Below are 23357 nucleotides of genomic sequence, written 5' to 3'. Positions count from 1 at the left end.
ACCACATGTAACAATTTTTTAAACCTAACTTACGGCACAATACAACAATTCTCTAACCTAACTTAACCACAGCTATGCAAATGAATTACAACTTATCTAGATTAAGACCTGCTTGCTCATAGGTGCACCTTGCGAGCATGGGGGAGGGGGCGTGCAGCTTGCAGGCCAGGATTCCAGACCCCAAGAAGCCAAGATGGTGGCTGCGGGTGGATACACTGAAAGCAGCAGAGCCCAGGCAAAGCCCACAGGAGCAGAGCTTTAGCAGCGCAAAAACTTATTTTAGCGCAAAGTGCCGCGAGTTTGGAAAGGTTTTTAGACCACAGACCAAGGTTTTAGCTTGAGTTCTGGTTGTGCGGGGAGGACAGAGCCGCAGCTAATAATAAAATCAATAAAGTAATGAGCAAGTTTCACAGAGGGATTCTTACCAGCCCCCAGTAGCAGCGAATGCAGAAGCGCAGAAACAAAGAAGATGCAATTGGACGTCTTGCATCGATAATCAGGATCTCCAGGCGCAATTCGTCTTTCGGTGGAGAGGCGGTTAAAAATTGGGGTACGCTTCAAAAACACAATGAGAGACGGCAGGGACCAAAGCACCTAGTCTGATAGATCGTGCCCAAAGCATACCCGTCCATATTCTTGCTAAGAGGAATTCAAAGGGAAGATAAGGTAAAAAAGAAGAAAAGAAGACGGACCTTCTCTGGCGGTCTGATCAGAAACATGTTGTTTTTTTAAATGGCACAACTATAGGCTGCAGTTCCCACCAGTACTTTGATTGGCTCCTCTTCGATTACAGGAGGAGAGGGGGGAAAACCTGAGGTGAGCAAGAGGACATGCCTTGGGCCAGAGTTCTGATAGCAGTCAGGTAGACCATAAAGCTACTATATGGGAGCTATCGCGATCATCCCAGGATCTAAAAAACAATAGGGTCTTGCAAGTCTGCGACATTGCCTACCCTACATCAAGCCCGGTTTAACAAGGTGTAACAGGGTAACCTTTGACAGGGCAGGGTCCACTAACAAGTGAGCATCTCTTTGAGAGGGCCGTGGCTCTTCGCTAAATACTAACTAAGGGCCCTCCTCCCTGTAGCAGGGCAGGCCCTGGTAAACAATTAACCGCCAGGGAATGCGGCCACAGGAGGAGAACAAAATGGAGTATGGGGACAGCTGTAAGAAACAAAATGGAATAGGGGGATAGCTGTAACAGACAGTTATGTTACTTTTATTGATATAAATGACTGATTATGCAGAGAGAATGTACTGCCTTTAGACTTGTGCCACTGCTTGTTCAGTTGCAAATATAAGATTAATACTCTCTAAGATTGCTTGATATAATAAATTCTGGTTTGGGTATTTTCTAAGTAAGAAATTACAGTTACAAGGGAATAACTGAAAATTAAGAAAATCAGTAACTAGCAGCAGCAAAGTTTTGTTTTCTTTTTCTCTCTGTGTTGTGCAATTCTTTCACTGCTAGGAATACATGGTGAAGCTGTAAGGGTAGTGATATCCACCTATTGCATATACCTGCACAATTCATTTATGCAAATAAGATAATTTAAACACTTCATTAATCTGTGTAAAACGCATGTTCATAGGTAACCTTTAAAAAGTTCACATTTACCCACAGTTACTGAACAGTCATATCTGAGTTACTGCCACAGTATTTTTTACTTTAAGCTTAAGAAAATACACTTCAACATTTAATTATGAGATTAAAAGGAAATCACGATTAATTGCTGTTTTAAATGCACTGTTAATAATAGTAACCATTTATTTAAATATTTTTGGATGTTCTGTACATTTTCAAATATATTTATTTAAATTACAACACAAAATACTAAGTGTACAGTGCTCACTTTCTCTTTAGTTATGATTACAAATATTTGCACTATAAAAAAACAAAAGAAATAGTATTTTTCAGTTCACCTCATACAAGTACTGTAGTGCATTCTCTTTATCATGAAATGCAACTTACAAACGTAGATTTTTTTTAATATAACTGCACTCGGAAACAAAACAATGTAAAACTTTAGAGCCTACAACTCCACTCAGTCCTACTTCTTGTTCAGCCAATCACTAAGACAAAGAAGTTTGTTTACATTTAATGCTACCCGCTTCTTGTTTACAATGTCACCTGAAAGTGAGAACAGACATTCACATGCCACTGTTGTAGCTGACGTCGCAAGATATCTAGGTGCCAGATGTGCTAAAGAGTCATATGTCCCTTCATGCTTTGACCACCATTCGAAAGGACATGCATCCATACTAATGACAGGTTCTGCTCAATAATGATCCAGAGCAGTGCGAACTGATGCACATTCATTTTCATCATCTGAGTCAGATGCCACCAACAGAAAGTTGATTTTCTTTTTAGGTGGTTCATGTTCTGTAGTTTTTGCATTGTAGAGTGACTATAGTTTCCTATGCTGAATATGGGACACCTGGTAAAATTATTCTTATTCAAATGAGTTCAATGGCAATCAGTCAGAATTATGTAGTACAAACGTTCAAATTAACATCAAGTTGACTGAGCCCCTGTTAAAAAGAAATATTATGTACTTAGATTTTTTTATTCATCTTTTTATCTTTAAGGCTTTAGGGTTTACATGGGGAGGGGTGACACACACACCCCTAACCCTCCCCACAAATGGGGAGAGGTCACACACACACACTCTCTTCCCCCCTCCCGTACACCTCTTTCACATGAGGGGGTGACTGACCTACCTGATCCTCACAGTGTCGAAAAGCAGCTAACACCTTCAGGCTGCTGCTGGCCACTAACATAACCCAATAACCCAGCCTCCTCCTGTCCCCCGGCTACAGTGCGGGCAGGAAGGGGTTAAGCCCTAAGGCTGCATTGTGCACCAGGGCCCAGGGAACCTGACTGCAGCGACTTCAGCGAATCTGGCCAGAGAGGTGGCTCAGCAGAGGAGGCTGCCTGGGGGATCGGAGCAGCCCTGCACTCCGTGGGGGCAGGGACCAGGGTGATGAGGGGGGGGTCAGGTGAAGAGGGTCCTAAATCACTCCCTGCCCCACTCCAGAGCTTAGCAGATGGGCAGAGAGGCATCTCCATGCCAGCGCTCTGTGGGGCTTTGGCACATGCAGGGCTTGGCTCCTCCTGGTCAGTACCCCAGGCCAGAGGTCTTGGACTTTCCTGGGGCACCAGCCCAGCCAGAGGCAGTAGGGGAAGGAAGGAGCCTGCCAGCCAGGCTATTGGTGACCTGAATGCTCTGACCAGGACTGGTTCTCCACACAGCGCTGGAAGCGAGACACGCCCTGCTGAGGGGGATATGGAGGAGCAGTGGGGCTGGGGGAGCTTAAGGGGCAAAGCAGAGAGAGGACAGCGAGAAGGGGAGGCACGTAAAGGGCCAATGGGTGGGTAGCAAAGGTGACATGCAAATGGCTGCTGCCTGGCGCCTGTTCACGCTCACCAGCCACCACAGTGTGCTGCTAGTGCCAGCCAGAAATGGGGTGAGGCCCTGCTGGCCAAGAGCCAGCACACAGTGGAGTCTGCACTGATGAACCAGCAGGGGGAGCGGCCTGACCCACGCGATCCATCTTTGCCCCGCCACCAGCCTTTCATGCCCACCATCATTGTCAGCCAATGGACCCCGCCACACACACTCACTGCTGGTGGGCGGGTGGCTGGCGAGTAGAGATCCAGCCAGCAGCAGGACCTGCCAGTACTGATGGGGGGAGGAGACAGAAAATATGGGACACTTTGCCCATTTTAAAGAAAAAATGGGGAAACGTGCAAGAGAGCTTAAATATGGGACTGCCCCTTTAAAAATGGCACATCTATTCATCCTATTGCATTGGAGTGTTGCTTTTTTAAGACTTCTGACAGCATGTTTCACACCTCATCCCTAGCTAGTGGAAGGCACTTCAGATTCTTAAACCTTAGGTCGAGTCTTGTAGCTATCTTTAGAATTCTCACATTGGTATCTTATTTGCTTTTTGTCAAGTATGTAGTGAAAGTGTTCTTAAATTGAACAACATATGCTGGGTCGTCATCTGAGACTGCCATAACACATAGTATATGGCAGAAAGTGGGTAAAACCACAGAGTAGGAGACATATAATTCTCTCCCAAGGAGTTCAGTAACAAATTTAATTACCGTTTAATTTTTTTAAATGAGTTTCATCATCATGGGAGCATGTCCTCTGGAATAATGGCAGAAACATGAACGGGCATACAAATCTTTAGCATATTTGTCATGTAAATACTTTGCAATCCTGGCTACAAAAATGCCATGTGGATGCCTGTTCTGACTTTCAGGTGACATTGTAAATAAGAAGCTGGCAGCATTATCGCCTGTAAATGTAAACAAACTTGTTTGTCTTAGTGATTGGTTGAATAAGTAGTAGGACTGAATGGACTTGTAGGCTCTAAAATTTTACTTTGTTTTGTTTTTGAGTGCAGTTATGTAAAAAGAAATCCTACATTTGTAATTTCCATTTCACGACAGAGAGTGCACTACAATATTTGTATGAGATGAATTGAAAAAATGATTTATCTTTTTTTACAGTGCAAATATTTGTAATAAAAATAATATAAAGTGAGCACTGTACACTTTGTATTCTATGTTGTAATTTAAATGAATATATTTGAAAATGTGGCAAAACAGAAAAAATATATATGTCAAGTATCAGAGGGGTAGCCGTGTTAGTCTGGATCTGTAAAAGCAGCAAAGAATCCTGTGGCACCTTATAGACTAACAGATGTTTTGGAGCATGAGCTTTCGTGGGTGAATACCCACTTCATCAGATGCATGTGAAAAAATATATATAATACATTTCAGTTGACCTATTATTGTTTAACAGTGGAATTAAAACTATGATTAATCACAATTAAGTTTTTAAAATCTAGTTAATTTGTTTTGAGCTAATCACTTGAGTTAACTGCAATTAATTGACAGCACTAATTTTCATGTCAACTACCGCATACAGAAATAGGAAATGCCATTTTGCTCTTCAGCCTTCGTGTTGTGACATGTTTGTTTTCAAGTAAATAAACAAAAGTGCTCAAGACTTTTGCAATTCCAAACTGTCATATATGTCATATCTATGGTGCCTAATCAGAAATATGTAATTAATGCAGGAATGGCTGTTTTATTGGATAATATATTCATCATGGTATAAATGAAAACTAGTTCTATAATCCTAATGTTGTTTGTGACATGAATTATTTAACAATAACCTCTTACATTTAATGTAAACTTGAAGATGATACTAAAGTATGGTTTTGAAAGAATATTTTCATCCCAAAATGTGTTTCTTGTTGACAATTATGTCAGGAGTATATTCAAAATGGTTTTAGATCCTATTGAAAAGTGTTAGAATCTCTGTTCATTGACTAAATGATGCCCACTTCATGAAACTTTTTAAATATATATATATTATATATATATTTTTAATCTTCTTAATCTTTTTCAGTCCCAGCAAAAATGCATTGTGATCTTTGCACTGGTGTGCTGCTTTGCGATTCTGGTTGCACTGATATTTTCTGCAGTGGATATAATGGGAGAAGATGAGGATGGACTCTCGGAAAAGAATTGTCAAAATAACTGTCGGTAAGAGGTAACAAACAAAACTTCTCTTTTGGGGTGGGCAAGGACATCAATGTGTTTATACAATGATGCTTAATAAAAAAGACATTCCCAGTGTGCTATGCTCTTTATTTTATGACATTAAGGTTGGTTTGTTAACTTTGACGAAATAAAGCAGAATAAGAATCCTGCAGCTTTCTCTTACTCCTCATACACAGGCAGAATGAATGACAGAGCCATAATGTTGTTCTGAAATAGTCAGTGCATTGGCCAACCTGAGTCCATACCTGTGAAAGTTCAGAGAATAGGACACAGCTGATAGATCTGCATATCCCTCTCCCCTGGACAATTTTGAGCAAGACCGACAACATTTTTGCAGCACTATTGCCTTCAGTGTAACTGATTACTGTTCATTACACCCACACCACTGTGCATAGGATTTTGCGGAGGGCAATTAAGATGGTTCCTTGTGATACACTCCAAGCACAACTGACTCATATAATGAGGACAAGTGTGGCTGAGGGGGTGATGGCTGTGATGTTTTCAGATCTCACTCAGACTTCTGTTGAAGTGCAGCTCAGTTGCAAAATCCTTTCAGCCCTGGTGATTAGATTAGATAGACAGCTCTCTCTGAAGCCCTCCATTGGCTTCCCGTTTTCCAATCCATCTATTTCATGCTTCTTGTCCTCACCATCAAGGCCATTCACAACTGTCCCCGCTCTACTTATCCACTTTTGTCTTCGGTTGTCTTGCTCAGTGCCTCTCCATGGTGACTGATGCCAGTATTTTCAAACCATAATCACCTGCTTCTTCCACAGCTGTCTCCACTCCTCCTTCCATACCCTATCTTACACATGGACCATCCTTTGATTCTTAAGAACACTTCCTTCCCCTCTTCAAAACCCCTCCCCCGAGACCCACTGCTAACATGATGCCTATAGAAATTAGCCAACTGACAATGGCTAGCTACAGAGCCAGGGGAGGATAATTAATATGTATTTTAAAAATAGGCAAATAAAACATGGGAATATTTTACCCCTTATATCCAGATTTGCCTTTCTTTGCTGTCTTGGGTTGTGAGATCTGTGGGACAAGGCCTCTCTGGACATACCTAGCACAGACTGGTCACTGCCATGATATAAATAATAACTAAATTATTATTATTTAGATTTTTTTTTCACAGTTGTATTTGCAAACAAATGGGGCTAAAATATACTTTGTTCTTTAACTCTCTTTATGAATAATATTGATCTATGTACTATTCTATGTTAATTGGTACATACCGCCCTCTCTTCCTTTCTGGTCAGAGGGCCAGATTCTAATCTTTGTTGGTGTAAATCCAGTTTAAACCCATTGACTCCTAATATGTTTAAAGTCATTGGGATTTCTCTGCATTTACAGTGATGAAATCGAAATCAGACTTTGTCTTTCACAGCATGATCTAACTGCTGCTATTTGGCTCAGAAAATGCACTGATGATGTCCGTATAATTTGTCCAAGGTATTTCTAATAGCATCTGTCACTACAGTATCTAAAGTGCTGACCACCTGCTAACATGGATTGTGATCCAGTTCTCCTGGATGTGATGAAATTAGGCTCCCTTATGTATTTAACATATTGTAGACTTAACTAATGTGGTACAAGATCTATTGCTGTTCCATGGCAAATCATTAGTATGTTGGGTAAGCGCTTTGAAAAAAGTAAGGCAAGAATTCTTATCTTTCAGCTGTCTGAGTACTTTTGCTGAAATTCAGGCGCTGCAGTTTACATGTGCAGGGGATGTGCTGATGCAAATTGGTGAAAAATCCAAAGCTCCCTTTTCTAGATAGAATTAATGTGCAGTGTAAGATTGTGTATTTTCTTTGACTCAAGTTTGTCTTTTAAACAGCTCAAGCATCCTGGAGATTGTGTAGGGGACATGCTGCTGTTGCTCAGGTGAAAATCTCAAAGTTTTGTTTAAACTCTTGGAAGTCATCTTCAACTTTGAGATTTTTAGCATAATTTGTCACGAGAGAATTCTGGTCTTAAAAACAAACAAACAAACAAACTACTTATTCCAAAAAAACAGCAAAGTGAAAACAAAGATTTTTGCCCAGTTTTCTTGATGTTTATCTCCTTTTTATAGCTACTTAGAGGGATCAGAATACTACCAGTCCCATTTAGGAATGTTTTGTACCATTTATAAATAAGAAGACTAATCTGTGAGTTCCAGATCTCTTCTGCAAAAAGCATTTCTATGTAACCTACATAAAATGGCTATTTGTGAATATAAATTCTCTATGTAAGATGTTTCCTTCAATATCAGGCATGTCTTCTGTTAATCATTTCATTTTTATTGTGCAAGGACATTGCATTCTTGTTGGGAATCTGTGTAACAAACATATATCAAGGGAGTGATGCAGTATGCTATTAATTTGGTATTTTTAAAGGAATACAGAACAGGTTATGCTTATCATATTAAAAGGTCATAAAAGAAGCATTTTTGAACAAAATGTGATATATATATGAGCATAATATTATTTGCGTTATCTGGGTCACTCATTGGTGACCAGGATCTTGCAGAAAGTGAGGTCATTTGTGATCCTAGCAACATAGGGTCAGATTGTTACAGGCTGCAAGCCAGTCTCAATTCTGCTGTTAGCAATTGGAAAAGGTTTAATGTGTGACATTTTAAAAAATATGTTTAATTTTTAAAACACTGAAGTTCATTTAAAATGTTCCTTAATTTCCATACTTCTAAAATGGCCCATTTCTCAAGTCTCTGGATGTATTTGCATCTTAAAAAAAAACAGTTAATTAAAAAATACAAACATCCTGATAACAATTAAGAGAAAAGAGACACTTGCCAAATTAATTACCAGCCAGCATCATAAGGAGGAAAAATTGAAAATATCATCTCTAATCAACTCCAAAATAGCCATTTTCAGGCAATGTTAATTATGAAAATAAGTATATCCATTTTCCTAAGTGCAGCTTTCGGAATGCTGTAAGAGAATAAGCACTTCTTGTTGAGCCAAATTCTAGAGATGCTATGAGAGCCTATATCGCCCGATGACCAGGTAGGCCATGCACCCTGATCTGAGGATCAGTAAACTGAGGCTCTGGCAAACCAATAAAATGAGCTGATTCTGGGTTCATCAGAAATGCCCTGCAGTTGGCTTCCAAGTTTAGATCAAAACAGTTAACGGAAGGGCTGCAGCTGAACTCAATTGATGGGTATAACTGTATTAAACCAGATATAAGATGTTCTTTTCCAGTCTCTTCCACTGACTTTCAGACTGGCACAGATGTACTCCTTATAATTAAAATGATTATTTTCAATTCAGTTGGACCCGTTCCAAAGAGGTGCTGAGCACCCTCAATTCCTGTTGACTTCAGTGGAAGATATGGGCTTTCAGAACCTCTAGGATTTGGCCCAACGAGACGTATTTGTTTCCTTATGAACTTTCAGGATGCCTTGCTTAGCAAAACAGATATAGTTTTAAATAATTTTTTTTTAAATTAATAACATGAATTTGCACTTTGAGAGTGGAAAAATAGAAGTCCATTAACAAAATCAGTCACATCAGGTTGGAAGGTTGTTGTAGTTTGCGTGTTGTTTTTGATTCCAAATTTTTCTCCAGAGACACACACAGGAATATTGTCAAGAGGCACTGGCAGATGAAGCTGGGTAAGAGGAGATGCTTAGCAGTCTGGGAACTCTGCCTATCTTGCTGTGGGTCCATTAAGCAGTGCATCTATAAAATTAGATTATTGTAATTTGAAGAGAGTTCTCTTTAATGTCAGAACCATTATTAATAAATCTTAGTTAGTTTGTGATGTGATGTTAGCCAAGACATTACTGCCTTACTGAAACTGGCTGGTAATTCTACAGTAAAATTATCCAGGGGAAAGACAAAAGCAAATCGTAATAGCAAAAAATGGTCTCTGTGTCTCAGCTCTCTATACTGAGGTGTCACAAGAAACCTCGATCCAGTCCCTACAGCATCATCCATTAAATATGACTCATCTTCTCCTCTGTACTGATGACAGAGGCTGCTGGGGCTCTTGCACGGCATGGGACAACTTATCTCTCCAGCAGCAGTTGGCTTAGGTGGTTGAGTGCTCCCTTCAGTAGCTCTTTGTAAGCTGGAGGCACAGCAATGTGGAAGAGAAATACAGTGGAAAATAAGCTATGTGGAGCCTTTGCCCGTGTTTCTAAAGGCATGGTGAAGGGGTTTAGTGGTGATTTTTTTGGTTTGTTTGTTTTGAGAGCTTGCCTCTGTGTGTGATGGGCGGAGGAAAGTGATTTTTGGAAATCTGCCTTTGCATGGGGGTTTGGTGTGCATAAGTTTGAAGGAAATCGGCCTTCTTGTTTGCTACCTACACAGACACGTGCTAGTTGTGCTTGAGCTAGTGTATTAAAAATAGAAGTATGGCTGCGGTGGCATGGGCAGTGGCTCAGGCTAGACACCCAAGCATGTACCTAAGTGGTCGGGATGGTTTGTACTCAGGGAACTAACCTGAGCCATATCACATGCTGCCACCGCCTCTCTGCTGTGGTGCTGTGTTTGAAGAAGATTACTACATTAATGCAAACTAGGAACCTTTTAGTTCACATGGACACCATCCAGAAGGGGGAGTTACAGTGAGCACTCTGGTGCACGCTGATATTAACAGCCCTGTAGTGCAAACTGCAAGGCAGGGTAGACGCAGTGTAGGAAGGAGGGGATAGCCTCCTGCCATTTCTCACACTGGTTTTGAAAACTGATGGGCCCATCACTGCATGAGTATTTATATATCCTTTAGATTGTTTGTTTGTATCCTTTGAAATGTACCTGCAGATGCACTGTTGGGATGCTGCTAGGTTCTAGGATTCAATTATACCCTGGAATAGTGAGTTCCATAGCTAAAGTAAAATATATATTGTTTTTAAATTTGATTAGTTTTCTCTTGTTCTTGTATTCTGAGAAGATAAATAGAAGTCCATGGCTTGTTTATAAAAACAGAAAAAAATCTCTTATGTATGTCCTCTCTAATATAAACTAAAGCAAGGTTTTATGACATTAAGCGAGCACAATGTAGTGCTTCCTTGCATGGCTTTGTCTTAAAACTGTTCTATCTCTGATAGATTGTGATGATGCAGGGAGGGGAATGAGATTTTCTCTAGCATTGCATGAGTTCTATCAATTTTGTGGGGGGTTTATTTATTGGTTTTAAGTTTGACATACAAAATGGGACAGGCATAATAATAGACTGTCTAAACAGAGCAGGGTGTTCATGATTTTGAAAACATGCATGTTACAGAGCAACTCAAGATTTCTGTTTACCATACACTTAAGCCAATCAGCATAAAAATGCCTTCTCCCATTTTGGGGGATGAGTTGTAGAACTCCTTATTTTTAAGATTACCCTTATGGCCTGTCATCATCTTTATTTTTGCCCCAGTAACAAAAGGAGTCCTATGCCTTGGATACTGCAAAGAGCTGGGTGCCTCCTGTAAGCTGGTCAACATCTCGAGCCCCTCTTGTACTCAAAGGGAGTTGAAGATGCTCAGCTTCTCAGTGGAGGTGGTTTAGAACCTTGCAGGAATCGAGCAGCAAGCAGCTGTATTTTTTTCTTTTTAAGCTGTGTGAAAACAGAATAGCTATTGATATTAACAATAATCCTGTAACTTTAGAGTGTACATTGCTCTGTCTTCTCTAGCCACATAATCAAACTCATGGTATACGGGTTTCATTTTTCTAGTCCAATCCTATGCAAAAGGAGAAAATAAAAGTAAAAAAGTTTACCAAAGTGCCTGACTCAAGGCCTGATCCAGCTCCCATTAATGTCAATAAAAAGACTATCATTGGTTCAATTGTGGGAGCAAGATTGGGCCTTAATTAGTTTTCTCTGAATTCATGAATCACTGTCATCCTCAGAGTCCTTGCTGAACCTAGTGGTCTCCCTTTGAGTTTATTAAGATGAAGTGCTGGTTTAGTGCCTTCCTAAGTGTAGGTTTTTCTTATTATTCAGCACACACCACTTGGCTGGGGACAAAAGAGAAATTTCCGTGCTGTTTTCTTGGGAGTCTTTTAAAACAGTGTATTCTAGGTTTGAATGAGCTCTCCCCTGACAGCTAGTGGTAAGATGAGGGGAAAAGGCTTCAGGACCAGATTATATTTATCCCTAGTCTGCCTAGGTATGAGCAGACAGAGCTGTGTTGCCCAAGTGATCAATTTTGACTGATTTGGAGTGATTTGGAGTTACAAATCACTTTAGTATTGAATACAGGGGTAATGAAATGTTGTTTTCTTCCTTCTGTGAGTAAAGGACAACACAACTATGCTTAGCCTGTCCTGATTCGGGGGAGGGGGGGGGTCATCCTTAACTGAACTGAGCATGCTAATCAGGGGGTTCAGATGCTAGATCCTAGTGGAGAGATAGAGGATGGGGACAGGTGTTTCTGTCTGGTGGTGTGGACTCTGCCTAGGAGTCATAGGCACCATTTGACCTGCCCACTCCACTGTTTAAAGACAGAGCTGATTAGTCTCATTTGATAGTTTTTTGTTTTGTTAAGTGATCGCCAGAGCTGAAATCACTGATAAGCAAGTCTAAATGTTAAGCCTTAGACCTGCTGCGGGACAGTGTGGAAGAGACTGCCCAGCCTGCACTAGCAGTGAGGTTCCCCCACTAGCTGCTGAAATCACTGAGAGCTGAGTGGAACTTCAAGAGACTGACTTGCAGAAGCAGATGGCAGCAGGAGGTGATCGCGCAGGGCCATTGGTGATGGAGTAGACAACGGGATGGTAAAGTGAACAGTGGCATGACAAATGACCGCAGCAGAGTGAATGCTGGTGCAGGGGAGGCAGCCATGCGGAGTGAATGACAGCAACCATGAGTCAATTACGGTAGCTGCAGTAGATGCATGGTTCGATGTTCCTTCCCCCCACCCTGCTGGGTGGGAGGTGAACTCACGTGACTGCACCTGTGAGCTCTGAGTCTTTGCTGACCAACGACAGCAGCTGTGAATGGAGTGTAGTGTGTTAAAGGGACATTTGTTTGGACTTTCACATCGCAAGGTAAGAAACGGAGGCAAAGGATACTGCCCAATGTACTCTAGGGTGGGAGTTTTGCTCATGGTCAGATGTGTTCAAATCATGGTTATGGTGTGTTCCCAAATTAATGTCAGGTTTCTTTCCCCTTTTTATTAAGTTTTTCTCTGCTACGCACAGACTCAGTGCGTGCGAGTGGGGAAGTATTGCACCTTAGAGGTGCCCAGGGTGGTGTTTAAATTTCCCGGATTACTGGGTGGGGGCTCAAGTTAGTTCTGTGTTGTATTGATAAGAGGGACCCCTGGATATTGAACCTAGCCCTTGTTGCAGCTGGCTCCACCTGGCTGAAGGGTTACAACAGTATTTGGTTCACGTTCCCTGCGCTGCGTTTATGGACTCTGGTCAGGGGAAATCTTGTCACCTTGAGAAAGCAGGTCTCTATCACTTTGTAGATCAATGTGTTCAGTTTACAAGGGTCTTTTTATCTTACTTTGTGGCCAGTGACCCACTTGTCCAGATTAAACTTCCTAGATAAATATTCAGGATTGTTCTCTAAGGAATGGCATTACTTGCAGTTAAAATTTCCATTAGAATCTTTGAATTTTTGCTCTACTCCTAGGTTCTTTGACTGTTCAACCAAGGCTTATTCTTTGCCTATGATTCCAGGCACCATCTGTGCCAATGACACCATTTATTTTTAATCACTTCTCCACCCTCAGAGCAATGAATCAAAGAGGCACTTGTCATAGTTTAGATTTAGCTTTGTTTATTGCTCATATAATAAGCTCTGAGTTAAATGTAGGGCTAGGCTGTGTCTAATCTCACAATGTTTCCTGGCATTCCCCCTTGAGCAGTGTGCTCCTAAACTAAGCAGAGATGGATGAAGATAATCCCAGGCCCTAGGCTCATGATGACACAGGGTCTCCTGTGACTGGTTCACTCACCACTTTGAGGGCCGTGCCAAGGGGCTGCCTTCCCAAAGGAGTAGAAGCAGTATCATGGAGCCCCTTTATCTACCCCCCAAAAGACTGCTGCCAAAGTCAGGACTCGGAATAATCTAATCAGCAAATTAGCTAGTATGACAAGGGGTGTGAGCACACAGACACTTCGCACATCAGCTCTGGTCCTGTGCTATTCCTCAGTGGAATTCTGAGTGGTGTCGTTCACACTAAATTGGTCAATGTTGAATTGAACTCAACCATGATCATCATCACAGGCATCCTCTGCCCCACTCCTGTTCTATTGGTTACCAGTTCTGAGCAACACATTCATCACAGGCAGGACCAGCTCCAGGCACCAGCTTATCAAGCAGGTGCTTGGGGCGGCGACTCGAGAGTGGGGCGGCATTTTCAGGGATTCGACGGCAATTCGGGGTGAAGGACCTCCCGCTGAATTGCTGCAGATCACGATTGCGGCTTTTTTTTTTTTTTTTTTGGCTGCTTGGGGCGGCAAAACCCCTGGAGCCGGCCCTGATCACAGGGAGTCTACAGACAGACTGACGGAAACATTATGTGCCAATCCAGGTCTCCCACTTTCAGTCACCCCAGAGCATGACTTACGTCAAGGCACCCATTGTGGTCTCAACTGCCAGATCACAATCTGTCAGCAGCAACTCTATGGCATGATGAGTGGCTGGCTAAAGATGTTTGGAATGGTTTCCTTGTCGCTGATCTGACGGTTCAGCCACCAGGATTTGACCTGCCATGTCACCTTTGGACTCTGCTGAACAGGTTCTGAACTTCTACACAAGGGGTCTGTGTGATGGCCCACTTTATCAGTGTGGTATCTGTCAGTCAGTGGCACATGTTGTCGATGAATGTCAACTAACCAGACTTCGTGGTGGCCTTAGGGCCTTTCAGTCTGCTGATGAAGCTGCTGTCGGGTGGTTTGGCAAGCACTGCAAATGTGAGAAGAAGACACATTTACCCCATGAGCAGCAGCAGAGTCCCCTCTCCATTAGAGAGCAATAATGGTGGCAGGGGGACTTCTATGAGTGATGGGATAAATCCTGGAACATGTATCTGCTTGGTTGGATGAGCTGGACCCACTGGACCCTTATCTTCCTGCCACACACACATCCCTCTGCTGGGGGTCTTGGCGTCAACACTCCATTGAGATGAATGGGGCAGATAGCCCCTCTCAGAGTTGTTGTATCAGGCTATCTGCAGATATTTCTGCTTCGGTTACACTCTGGTCACATTTTAAAGCTTTTCTTTGCAGCTATGAACACTAGGAAATTTCTTGTCTCCCCTTAAATTAAAGTGTGGAATCTGATGTAATTGCCTAACTCCAGGTGCCAGGGCCATAAGCATTAAAGACAAGCACAAAGTACTTAGGAAGGAAAAATCAAATACAAAATGGGGAATAACTGACTAGGCGTAATATTGCTGAAAACGACTTAAGAGTTATAGCGGATCACAAATTAAACACGGCAACAATGTGATGCAACTGCAAAAAGGGCTAGTACTCTGGGTTGTATTAACAGAAGTGTTGTATGTAAGACGTGGGACATAATTGTCCCACTCTACCCTTCATTGGTGAGGCCTCAGATAGAGTACCGAATCCATTTTAAGAAAGATGTGTACAAATTGGAGATAGTCCAGAGGAGAGCAACAAAAATGATAAAAGATTTAGAGAACCTGACCTATGAGGGAAGGCTAAATAAACTGGATATGTTTATCCTTGGGGGAAAAAAACGGAGGGAGGACCTGATATTTCTTCAAATATGAGAGAGGCTCCTGTAAAGAGGATAGTGTGATCAACTGTTCTCAATTGTCCACTGAAGGTAGGACAAGAGCTAAAGGATATCATATGCAGCAAGAAAGATTCAGGTGGGATGTTAGGAAAAACTTGCTAAGGGAGGTTGTGGGATCCCCATCACTGGAGGTTTTTAAGAACAGGTTAGACAAACACCTGTCAGGAATGATCCAGGATTACCTGGTCCTGCCAGTGCAAGGGCTTGATTTGATGATCTCTAAAGGTTCCTTCCAGCCCTATATATCTAGGATGCAATGTTTAGTTTAGCCTGGGCACTACTCTCACCAGGGGGCTGTCCCTTAAAGGCATAATCTGGGTCTGCCATCTTGAATGGCTAAAACTCTTAGCACCCACCCTCTTAAAGCATTTTAAACTAATACTTCTGTTAATTAAAGATAATTTTAGTTGCTACATTCAACCATGCTCTGACAACACTGATCTCTTCTTGTCTTGTCTGTGAAAAAAAAGACCATTTAAAGGTCTTCGTCCAGTATATTACCAAAACTGTTGTTTTTTTCCAGTTCATCTGGAGCCATTTTTTCTCCCAAATGAAATCTCTTCCTGTCATCCTGACTTTAAAAGTACCTTGGTGTTTGCTAGCTAGAATTTTCTATCTGATGATCACCTCTTTTTTAATCTGTCTAATGACATGTGCTTTCCTGAGATGCTTGGAGTGGCAAATCTTATCTTTATGACAACATCATATCTGATTAGTGTAAAAGTTGTTTTCGTTTCTGCACATAGTACTGAAATGGTTCTTCACAGGTCCATTGGTGATTTGACTGGCCTCCAAGAAGAAGGGGAGAACTTACCTTGCCTCTGAGGCTGACTGTGTGATAGATGTTAAATGGCACTAGCTTAGACTTCTAGGGAAAAGAACAAGATCTCTTTAACTCTCAGGATGAATACATTGCATTCATATAGGAGCACAGATGATACATGGAGGTCTGTTGTCAGTTTGAGTAGACTTTGGCTGGAATGTAGCTAAACTCATCTATCATGTAACTCATCTATCTTGATTGATCACTCAGCATCATTCTTTATACTCACTGTTGAGAACTGCTTTACTATATTCTTTGTCACTTGGTGAGTATCTCCTCTTGTTGTTTGACTTGAGTCAATGTCTAAATAATAGGTTTGTTTTTACTGTTTGAGTACTGGAGAAAAATATATGAAAACTAATAGCTTAGAGATACGAAACGTGCACAAATATTTGCCGAAAGTTTAAATGTAAAGTTATTTATTATAATAGCTAAATCAGAATGTATTATCTATAAATATGAACAATTTTAACATTTTTGAAGACTTATTTTACAAAAATCAGTGCTGTTTGTATATACAGTGAACTCTGCCTTTTATGTAATCACTAAAAAGAATGACAAAACTCAGTGAAGACGAATAGCTAACATTTAGGGTACTAGCTGGAGACCAGATTCAAGTCCCTGCTTGGCCACAAACTCCCTGTGTGACCTTGGAATAATGTATCCAGTTCTGGTGTCAACAAGAAAGATGTTGATAAACTGGAGAGGGTTTGGAGAAGAGCTAAAGGAATGATTAAAGGATTGGAAAAACATGCCTTGTAGTGACTGAGCTCTTTGAATCTATCTGGTTAGCTTAATAAAGAGAAGGTTAAGGGGTGACTTGATCACAGTCTATAAACACCTTTGTGGGAAATGAGAACTTGCTAATGGGCTCTTCAGTCTAGCAGACAAAGCTATATCATGATCCCATGGCTGGAGGTTGAAGCAAGACAAATTCAAACTAGAAATAAGGCACACGTTTTTAACAGCGAGGGCAGCAATTTACTAGGAGTGGTGGTCGATTCTCCATCACTGGAAATCTTTCAATCAGAATTGGATTTTTTCTAGAAGATATAGTCTAGTTTGAACAGGAATTAATTCAGAGAAGTTTTATGGTGTGTGATAGAAAGGAGTCACACTAGATGATCACAGTGGTCTCTTCTGTCTTTAGTGTCCTTGTACCTCATTTTTTCATCTGTAAAATGGGGATGATAGGGAAGTAAGTACTGTTTAATGAGGGTCATATGAGCAGAAATTGCACTGAAGTAGGCCATACAGATTCCTACGGTAGGTAGAAAACAGTTCCATAACAGAGGTGAATGCCTAATAAAGTCAGAGTAGAACTGTTTTCGGTACATTTGAGGATGTTTTTGGCTCTGTCTCTAAAGTCAGGAGGTTCCCTGTTAAAAGATATTTTACAGGTTTCACTGTATACAGCAGTTATTAGTATCTCAGTTAACATTATTTAATAGACTCTTAAAGAGTATTACTGCCCAATTGCGTAGGGCTAAAATATGGGCCAATAATAGGAATATTAATGATTCCTTTGCAGCATATAGATTATGTGCAACCCTTTAGGGGTGATCATATCACTCTCCCTGCATTGACCAGAGTTTGATCCACTGAAGGTATGTCTACACTACGGGATTATTCTGATTTTACATAAACCGGTTTTGTAAAACAGATTGTATATAGTCGAGTGCACGTGGTCACATTAAGCACACTAATTCGTCAGTGTGCGTCCATGTACCAAGGCTAGCGTCGATTTCCGGAGTGTTGCACTGTGGGTAGCTATCTCGTAGCTATCCCATAGTTCCCGCAGTCTCCCCTGCCCATTGGAATTCTGGGTTGAGATCCCAAAGCAAAAACAGTGTCGCGGGTGATTCTGAGTAAATGTCATCGCTCAATTCTTCCTCCATGAAAGCAACGGCAGACAATCATTTCGCGCCCTTTCCCCCTGGATTGCCCTGGCAGACGCCATAGCATGGCAACCATGGAGCCCGTTTTGCCTTTTGTCACTGTCACTGTATGTGTACTGGATGCTGCTGACAGACGCAGTAATGCAACTGGGATAGCTGCTGACAACGCGGTACTGCAGTGCTTACAAAAAGCAGTCATTCACTTGCCTTTGCAAGGTAGGCAGAGACGGTTACCATTCCCTATTGCACCATCTGCCATGCCATTGTAAACTTGGGCGATGAGATGAGAGTTATCAGTTCGTTCTGTACCGTCTGCTGCTGTCATGGTGTGCTCTGGCTGGCCTCGCTGAGGTTGGCTCCCCCGGGGGAGCGGGGCCGCTATGGACAAAATGGGAATGATCCCGGGTCATTCCCTTCTGTTGTTTTGTCTAAAAAATAGAGTCCGTCCCTGGCTAGAAGTAGGGGCAAGTGTACTAGATGAACCGATGTAGAGCACAGCCGCTCCTTTGTCAGCCCGCCCAGAGATCCTGTCAGATTATGCTGAGCTTGATGCCTTACGCTATGGGGGTGCCCCATGCAACAACCCCACCCGTTGCTTTCCCTCCTCCCAACCCTCTGGGCTACTGTGGCAGTGTCCCCCCCATTTGTTGTGACTGAAGTATAAAGAATGCAGGAATATGAGAACCACTGACTTTTTAGTGAGATAAAATGAGGGGGAGGAAGCTTCAGCTGCTGATGATAGTCGCAGGCAAGAACAGAGGGGGAGCTTCAGTGTTATTGATAGTCAGGAGGACATTAAGGTGACGTGTGGCAAGCGAGCCAGTCTCCGCTTGCTATGGATAGTCCGCAGTAGCAGAGATCTTTTCTTTGGACATGAAAGTGGGGGGCTGATGGTAGTCAGCCTCAGGTGTATTGATGAGACGGTTCCAGCCGTTCTGTCGATCTGGTGTGAATGATGGGAGTCACTTGCCTTTACTCAGGTGCCAGCTGACTACGAAGCAGGCATGGAGCACTCACGGGCTTGATGTGACGTTGGTAGCATTCATTGTTACCGTTCGCATGGGCAGGGTGCTAGTGTTCAGCGCTGCAGCACGTCTACCAGCAAGCATGCAGTAGACATAGGGGTGACGTTTGAAAAAGGCCGAGAAATGTGTTTTTTTCTTTTTTCTTTCGGGGGGAAGCGTGTAATTTGCGACATATACCTTGCACACCCGGGGGGAATGCTTTGGACCCTTCAGGCATTGTGGACGCTACAGCAGCATGCAGAATGCTTTTCGGAGACTGCGGGGCTGTGGGATTGTGGGTCCTCGCGAGTGACTCCCTCCTCCTCAGAAGCATCCATTTGGATTCTTTGCTTTCTGTTATGTTGTCACGCAAGCAGTGTGCTGTGGCTCGGTCTATCGTAGCCTGGAGATTTTTTCAAATGTTTTGTCATTTCATCTTCTGTAACGGAGCTTTGATAGAACAGATTTGTCTCCCCGTACAGTGATCAGATCCAGTATCTCCCGTACGGTCCATGCTGGAGCTCTTTTTGGATTTGGGACTGCATTGCCACCCGTGCTGATCAGAGCTCCATGCTGGGTAAACAGGAAAGGAAATTCAAAAGTTTGCGGGGCTTTTCCTGTCTACCTGGCCAGTGCATATGAGTTCAGATTGCTTTCCAGAGTAGTCTTAATGGTGCACTGTGGGATACTGCCCGGAGGCCAATACCATCGATTTGCGGCCACACTAACCCTGGCAATACCGATTTCAGCGCTACTCCTCTCGTTGGGGAGGAGTACAGAAGTCGGTTTAAAGAGCGCTTTATATTGATATAAAGGGCTTTGTTGTGTGGACCGGTGCAGGGTTAAATTGGTTTAACGCTGCTAAATTCGGTTTAAACGCGTAGTGTAGACCAGGCCTGATTCTCTTCTCTACCTCTCAATTCTTAATGGCATCTAAATCAATATAGACTTGCCTTAATTAATCCCTAATTTTATTAAGAGCATCATTACAGATATTAACTCCTGTAGGTATCAGCACTCTTATGACATCCATGTTCACACTCTTAGGGCATATTGGAGAATTTCCATAACACTGTGTTTCCGTAATTTGAGTCTGGCCTATATCTTTTGGGAATAGATACTTTGAGAGTACATTATTCCTTTCATTTGTGGATTTTTATTACCATCTTTAGCTACAGTACGTCTGCTGAATCAGCAATGCAGCTTGCAAAGAGCTGCTGTCAGAGCTTTTTACCTTTGAATTTTCCTTGATTGTTTTACAAAGTATCTTGTTTGGTCTCTCCATGAAGGTCATTACATTTAAGGGATTGCTGGACTGTATAAATGTTAGCAGCATATAGTGGCCCCTTTGATTCTGTTCTGTGTAGGGTTGGGGCTGGAAGGTTTCTTACTGAAAGTCTCTCTTTTAGTCAATAGTAATAATAATACAAAAATGTGCTAATTTCAAGAACAAAAAATATTATTTTTCTTCTTCTTGACAATGACTGATAGGAAATACAACCATGTATCAGAGCTCCTACACAAACTGCATCAAGAAACAAAAGTAAACGGTTAAAAGATACATAGATCAAGAAAAGATGCATTAATAAGTTGAAAGAAAAATGAGAACATAGGCTGATGGCGTGTTGTTGTCAGATGCTACCGGTGTGGTGCTCTGCTCTGTTCAATCAGTCGGCTGTGTGCGTGTGTCCCCTCTGTGTGCTGCCCTGGTTCTGCAGATCGCTGGCACAGCAGACCCTGAGAGAACCCCCAGTGACCACAGACTCTAGTAAAGTACGAAGGCACCCGGCCAGGTTTATTGTCTAAAAGGAACACAGTCTCTAGCTCACCAGATTAGATATCGATGAGTCTGATAGTATATATGTGCTCTCTGATGATGGACACAGCTCAGTCAGTGACGGGACTTTCCACTGCCCCCTAGGCCGGACAAAGACGTCCACTCAGGTATGCATTCTTATACACAGGTACAAACAGGTTATACGCATCATTAAATGTACTGAAGTACAGCCCCTCTATTAGGGGGTTGCCTTTCTCAGAGGTTGGTTAGAACAAATCTATCCATCATACTGTCTATCCATCATGTTGTCTATTCATCATTGTCTATCCATTTCTACTGTCTTTAGGCTGGGTCTGCCTGTTCCTTGTTATCTGTGTGGGATGTGTTCGTACCCAGCTGTTCTGATGGCACTCTGGCACATGTTCATCTTATTAGTGCTTATATATTTAATACATGCTTCTAGCAGCCCTCTTCTTGCCAACTTCTGTGAGTGGGACCTGCCTCTGGCTCACAGCCGAGCTTTGCTTAACAATGTCTTGACTATTACTCTAGTTCAGGCCTCCAGCCTCATACTGGGCCTCTGATACAAGATTTTATGTTTCAGGGCCTCATCTTACTATAGCATGATAGCAACAATAGACACATTTCTCATTGTACTGCTCTCTGACCATTTATTCCATTAATATTAACTTTATTTATTACATATATTCAGCTAATAATTTTTTTTTCACATAACATGCAATGGCAAAAGATCATAAACATATAAAACAGCCCATATTAGATGACAGAAAAATACATTACTATTTCCCAGTTTTGTTTTAAAAATCAACTAATTTTCCTCACTATCTTGAGATACTGTATTTCCCAGCAACATTTAGTCCTCGCTAAAAAAGTTCTTAGTGGGCTTATATGAGCACCAGTGCAATGTAGAAATAAAATGAAAACAACAAATGAAGTATCAGTTTTCCTATTTATGTAATAATACCACTTACGTGGAGTTTTATGAGCACTGATGAATCTTCTCAAATCCCTGGTGAGGTTGGTATGTTAGGATTACTAGGTCAGTTTTATAGATGGGAAAAGAGTGTGTGTACCTGAAGGATTGCTTTTCAGCGGTGCTGGGCACACACAACTTGGTTAATAATATATGGAGATATACCTATCTCATAAAGCTGGAAGGAACCCTGAAGGGTTACTGAGTCCAGCCCCCTGCCTTCACTAGTAGGACTGAGTACTAATTTTGCCCCAGATCCCTAAGTGGCCCTCTCAAAGACTGAGCTCACAACCCTGGGTTTAGCGAACCCATGCTCAAACCACTGAGCTATCCCAGCAAGTCCTTGCCAAATCAAGGTTGTAACTCATGAGTTCTAGGCTATCAGTCCCATATAAACAATAGATAATGTTGCCTCCATGAAGTGAAGGCCTGATCTGAAGACCATGGGAGTCATCAGGGCCTAACTCTGTATAGTGGGAAGTGCTGAACTCCCTCTGATTTTCCATTGACAAGTACTCAGCAACTTGCAATAACAAGCCTCAAATGTCTCGTACATTCAATGGAGGAATAGAACACTTACACTTAAAAACAAGTAAGCTGAAACAGTGGCATCAAGAGCTGTCAGAAGAAGCCCAGACAAAAGATATGGCATAGGCAAAAAAAAAAAAAAAAAGACATCATTGACTTTCACCTCCATTGGCACTCAAGTAGCACTGTCTGAGACTGAAGTGTCCTTATGTTCCAGGGCCACCATTAGAAAGGAAGCAATTGTCAATAGATACCAGTTGTTATTTAACTTCCATAACTGACTCTTCTATGGGAAAATGCTGTATATTTCTGTACCTAGAAAAATATTCTAATAATATTTTTAAGTAGGGCTCTCGATTAATCATAGTTAATTCACATGATTAACTAAAAAACTTATCTCGATTAATCACAGTTTTAATTGCACTGTTAAACAATAGAACACCAATTTAAATGTATTAAATATTTTGGACTTTTTCTGCATTTTCAAATATATTGATTTCAGTTACAACACAGAATACAAAGTGTACAATGCTCACTTTATATTATTATTTATTACAAATATTTGCATTGTAAAAATAAAGAAAAGTATTTTTCAATTCACTTCATACAAGCATTCACATGGCACTTTTGTAGCCAGTATTGCACAGTATTTATGTGCCAGATATCCTAAACATTCATATGCACTTTCATGCTTCTGCCATCATTACAGAGGACATGCTTCCATGCTGATGATATTTATTAAAAGAAGTGTTAATTTAATTTGTGACTGAACTCCTTGTTGAAGAATGTACGTCTCCTCTGTTTTACCTGCATTCTGTCACATATGTCATGATATAGCAGTCTCGGATGATGACCCAGCACGTCTTGTTCATTTTAAGAACACTTTCACTGCAGATCTGACCAAATGCAAAGAAGGTACCAGTGTGAGATTTCTAAAGATAGCTACAACACTTGACCCAAGGTTTAAGAATCTGAAGTGCCTTCCAAAATCTGAGAGGGACGAGGTGTGGAGCATGCT

At 41.7% G+C, this 23357-nt stretch overlaps 1 protein-coding gene across 1 annotated transcript in view; it reads left to right on the top strand.

Annotated features, from left to right (window-relative positions):
* PLD5 (phospholipase D family member 5) overlaps nt 1-23357 on the top strand; it is a 247274-nt gene that overhangs the window by 64308 nt on the left and 159609 nt on the right. The window contains exon 2 of the mRNA XM_032803236.2: nt 5432-5568. Coding sequence (XP_032659127.1) covers nt 5432-5568 — 137 coding nt within the window. The remainder of the gene's footprint in view (nt 1-5431; nt 5569-23357) is intronic.

This window comes from Chelonoidis abingdonii, chromosome 3 (assembly GCF_003597395.2).
Source record: "Chelonoidis abingdonii isolate Lonesome George chromosome 3, CheloAbing_2.0, whole genome shotgun sequence".
Taxonomy (NCBI): domain Eukaryota; kingdom Metazoa; phylum Chordata; order Testudines; family Testudinidae; genus Chelonoidis; species Chelonoidis abingdonii.
This window is presented reverse-complemented; position numbering and strand designations above follow the sequence as displayed.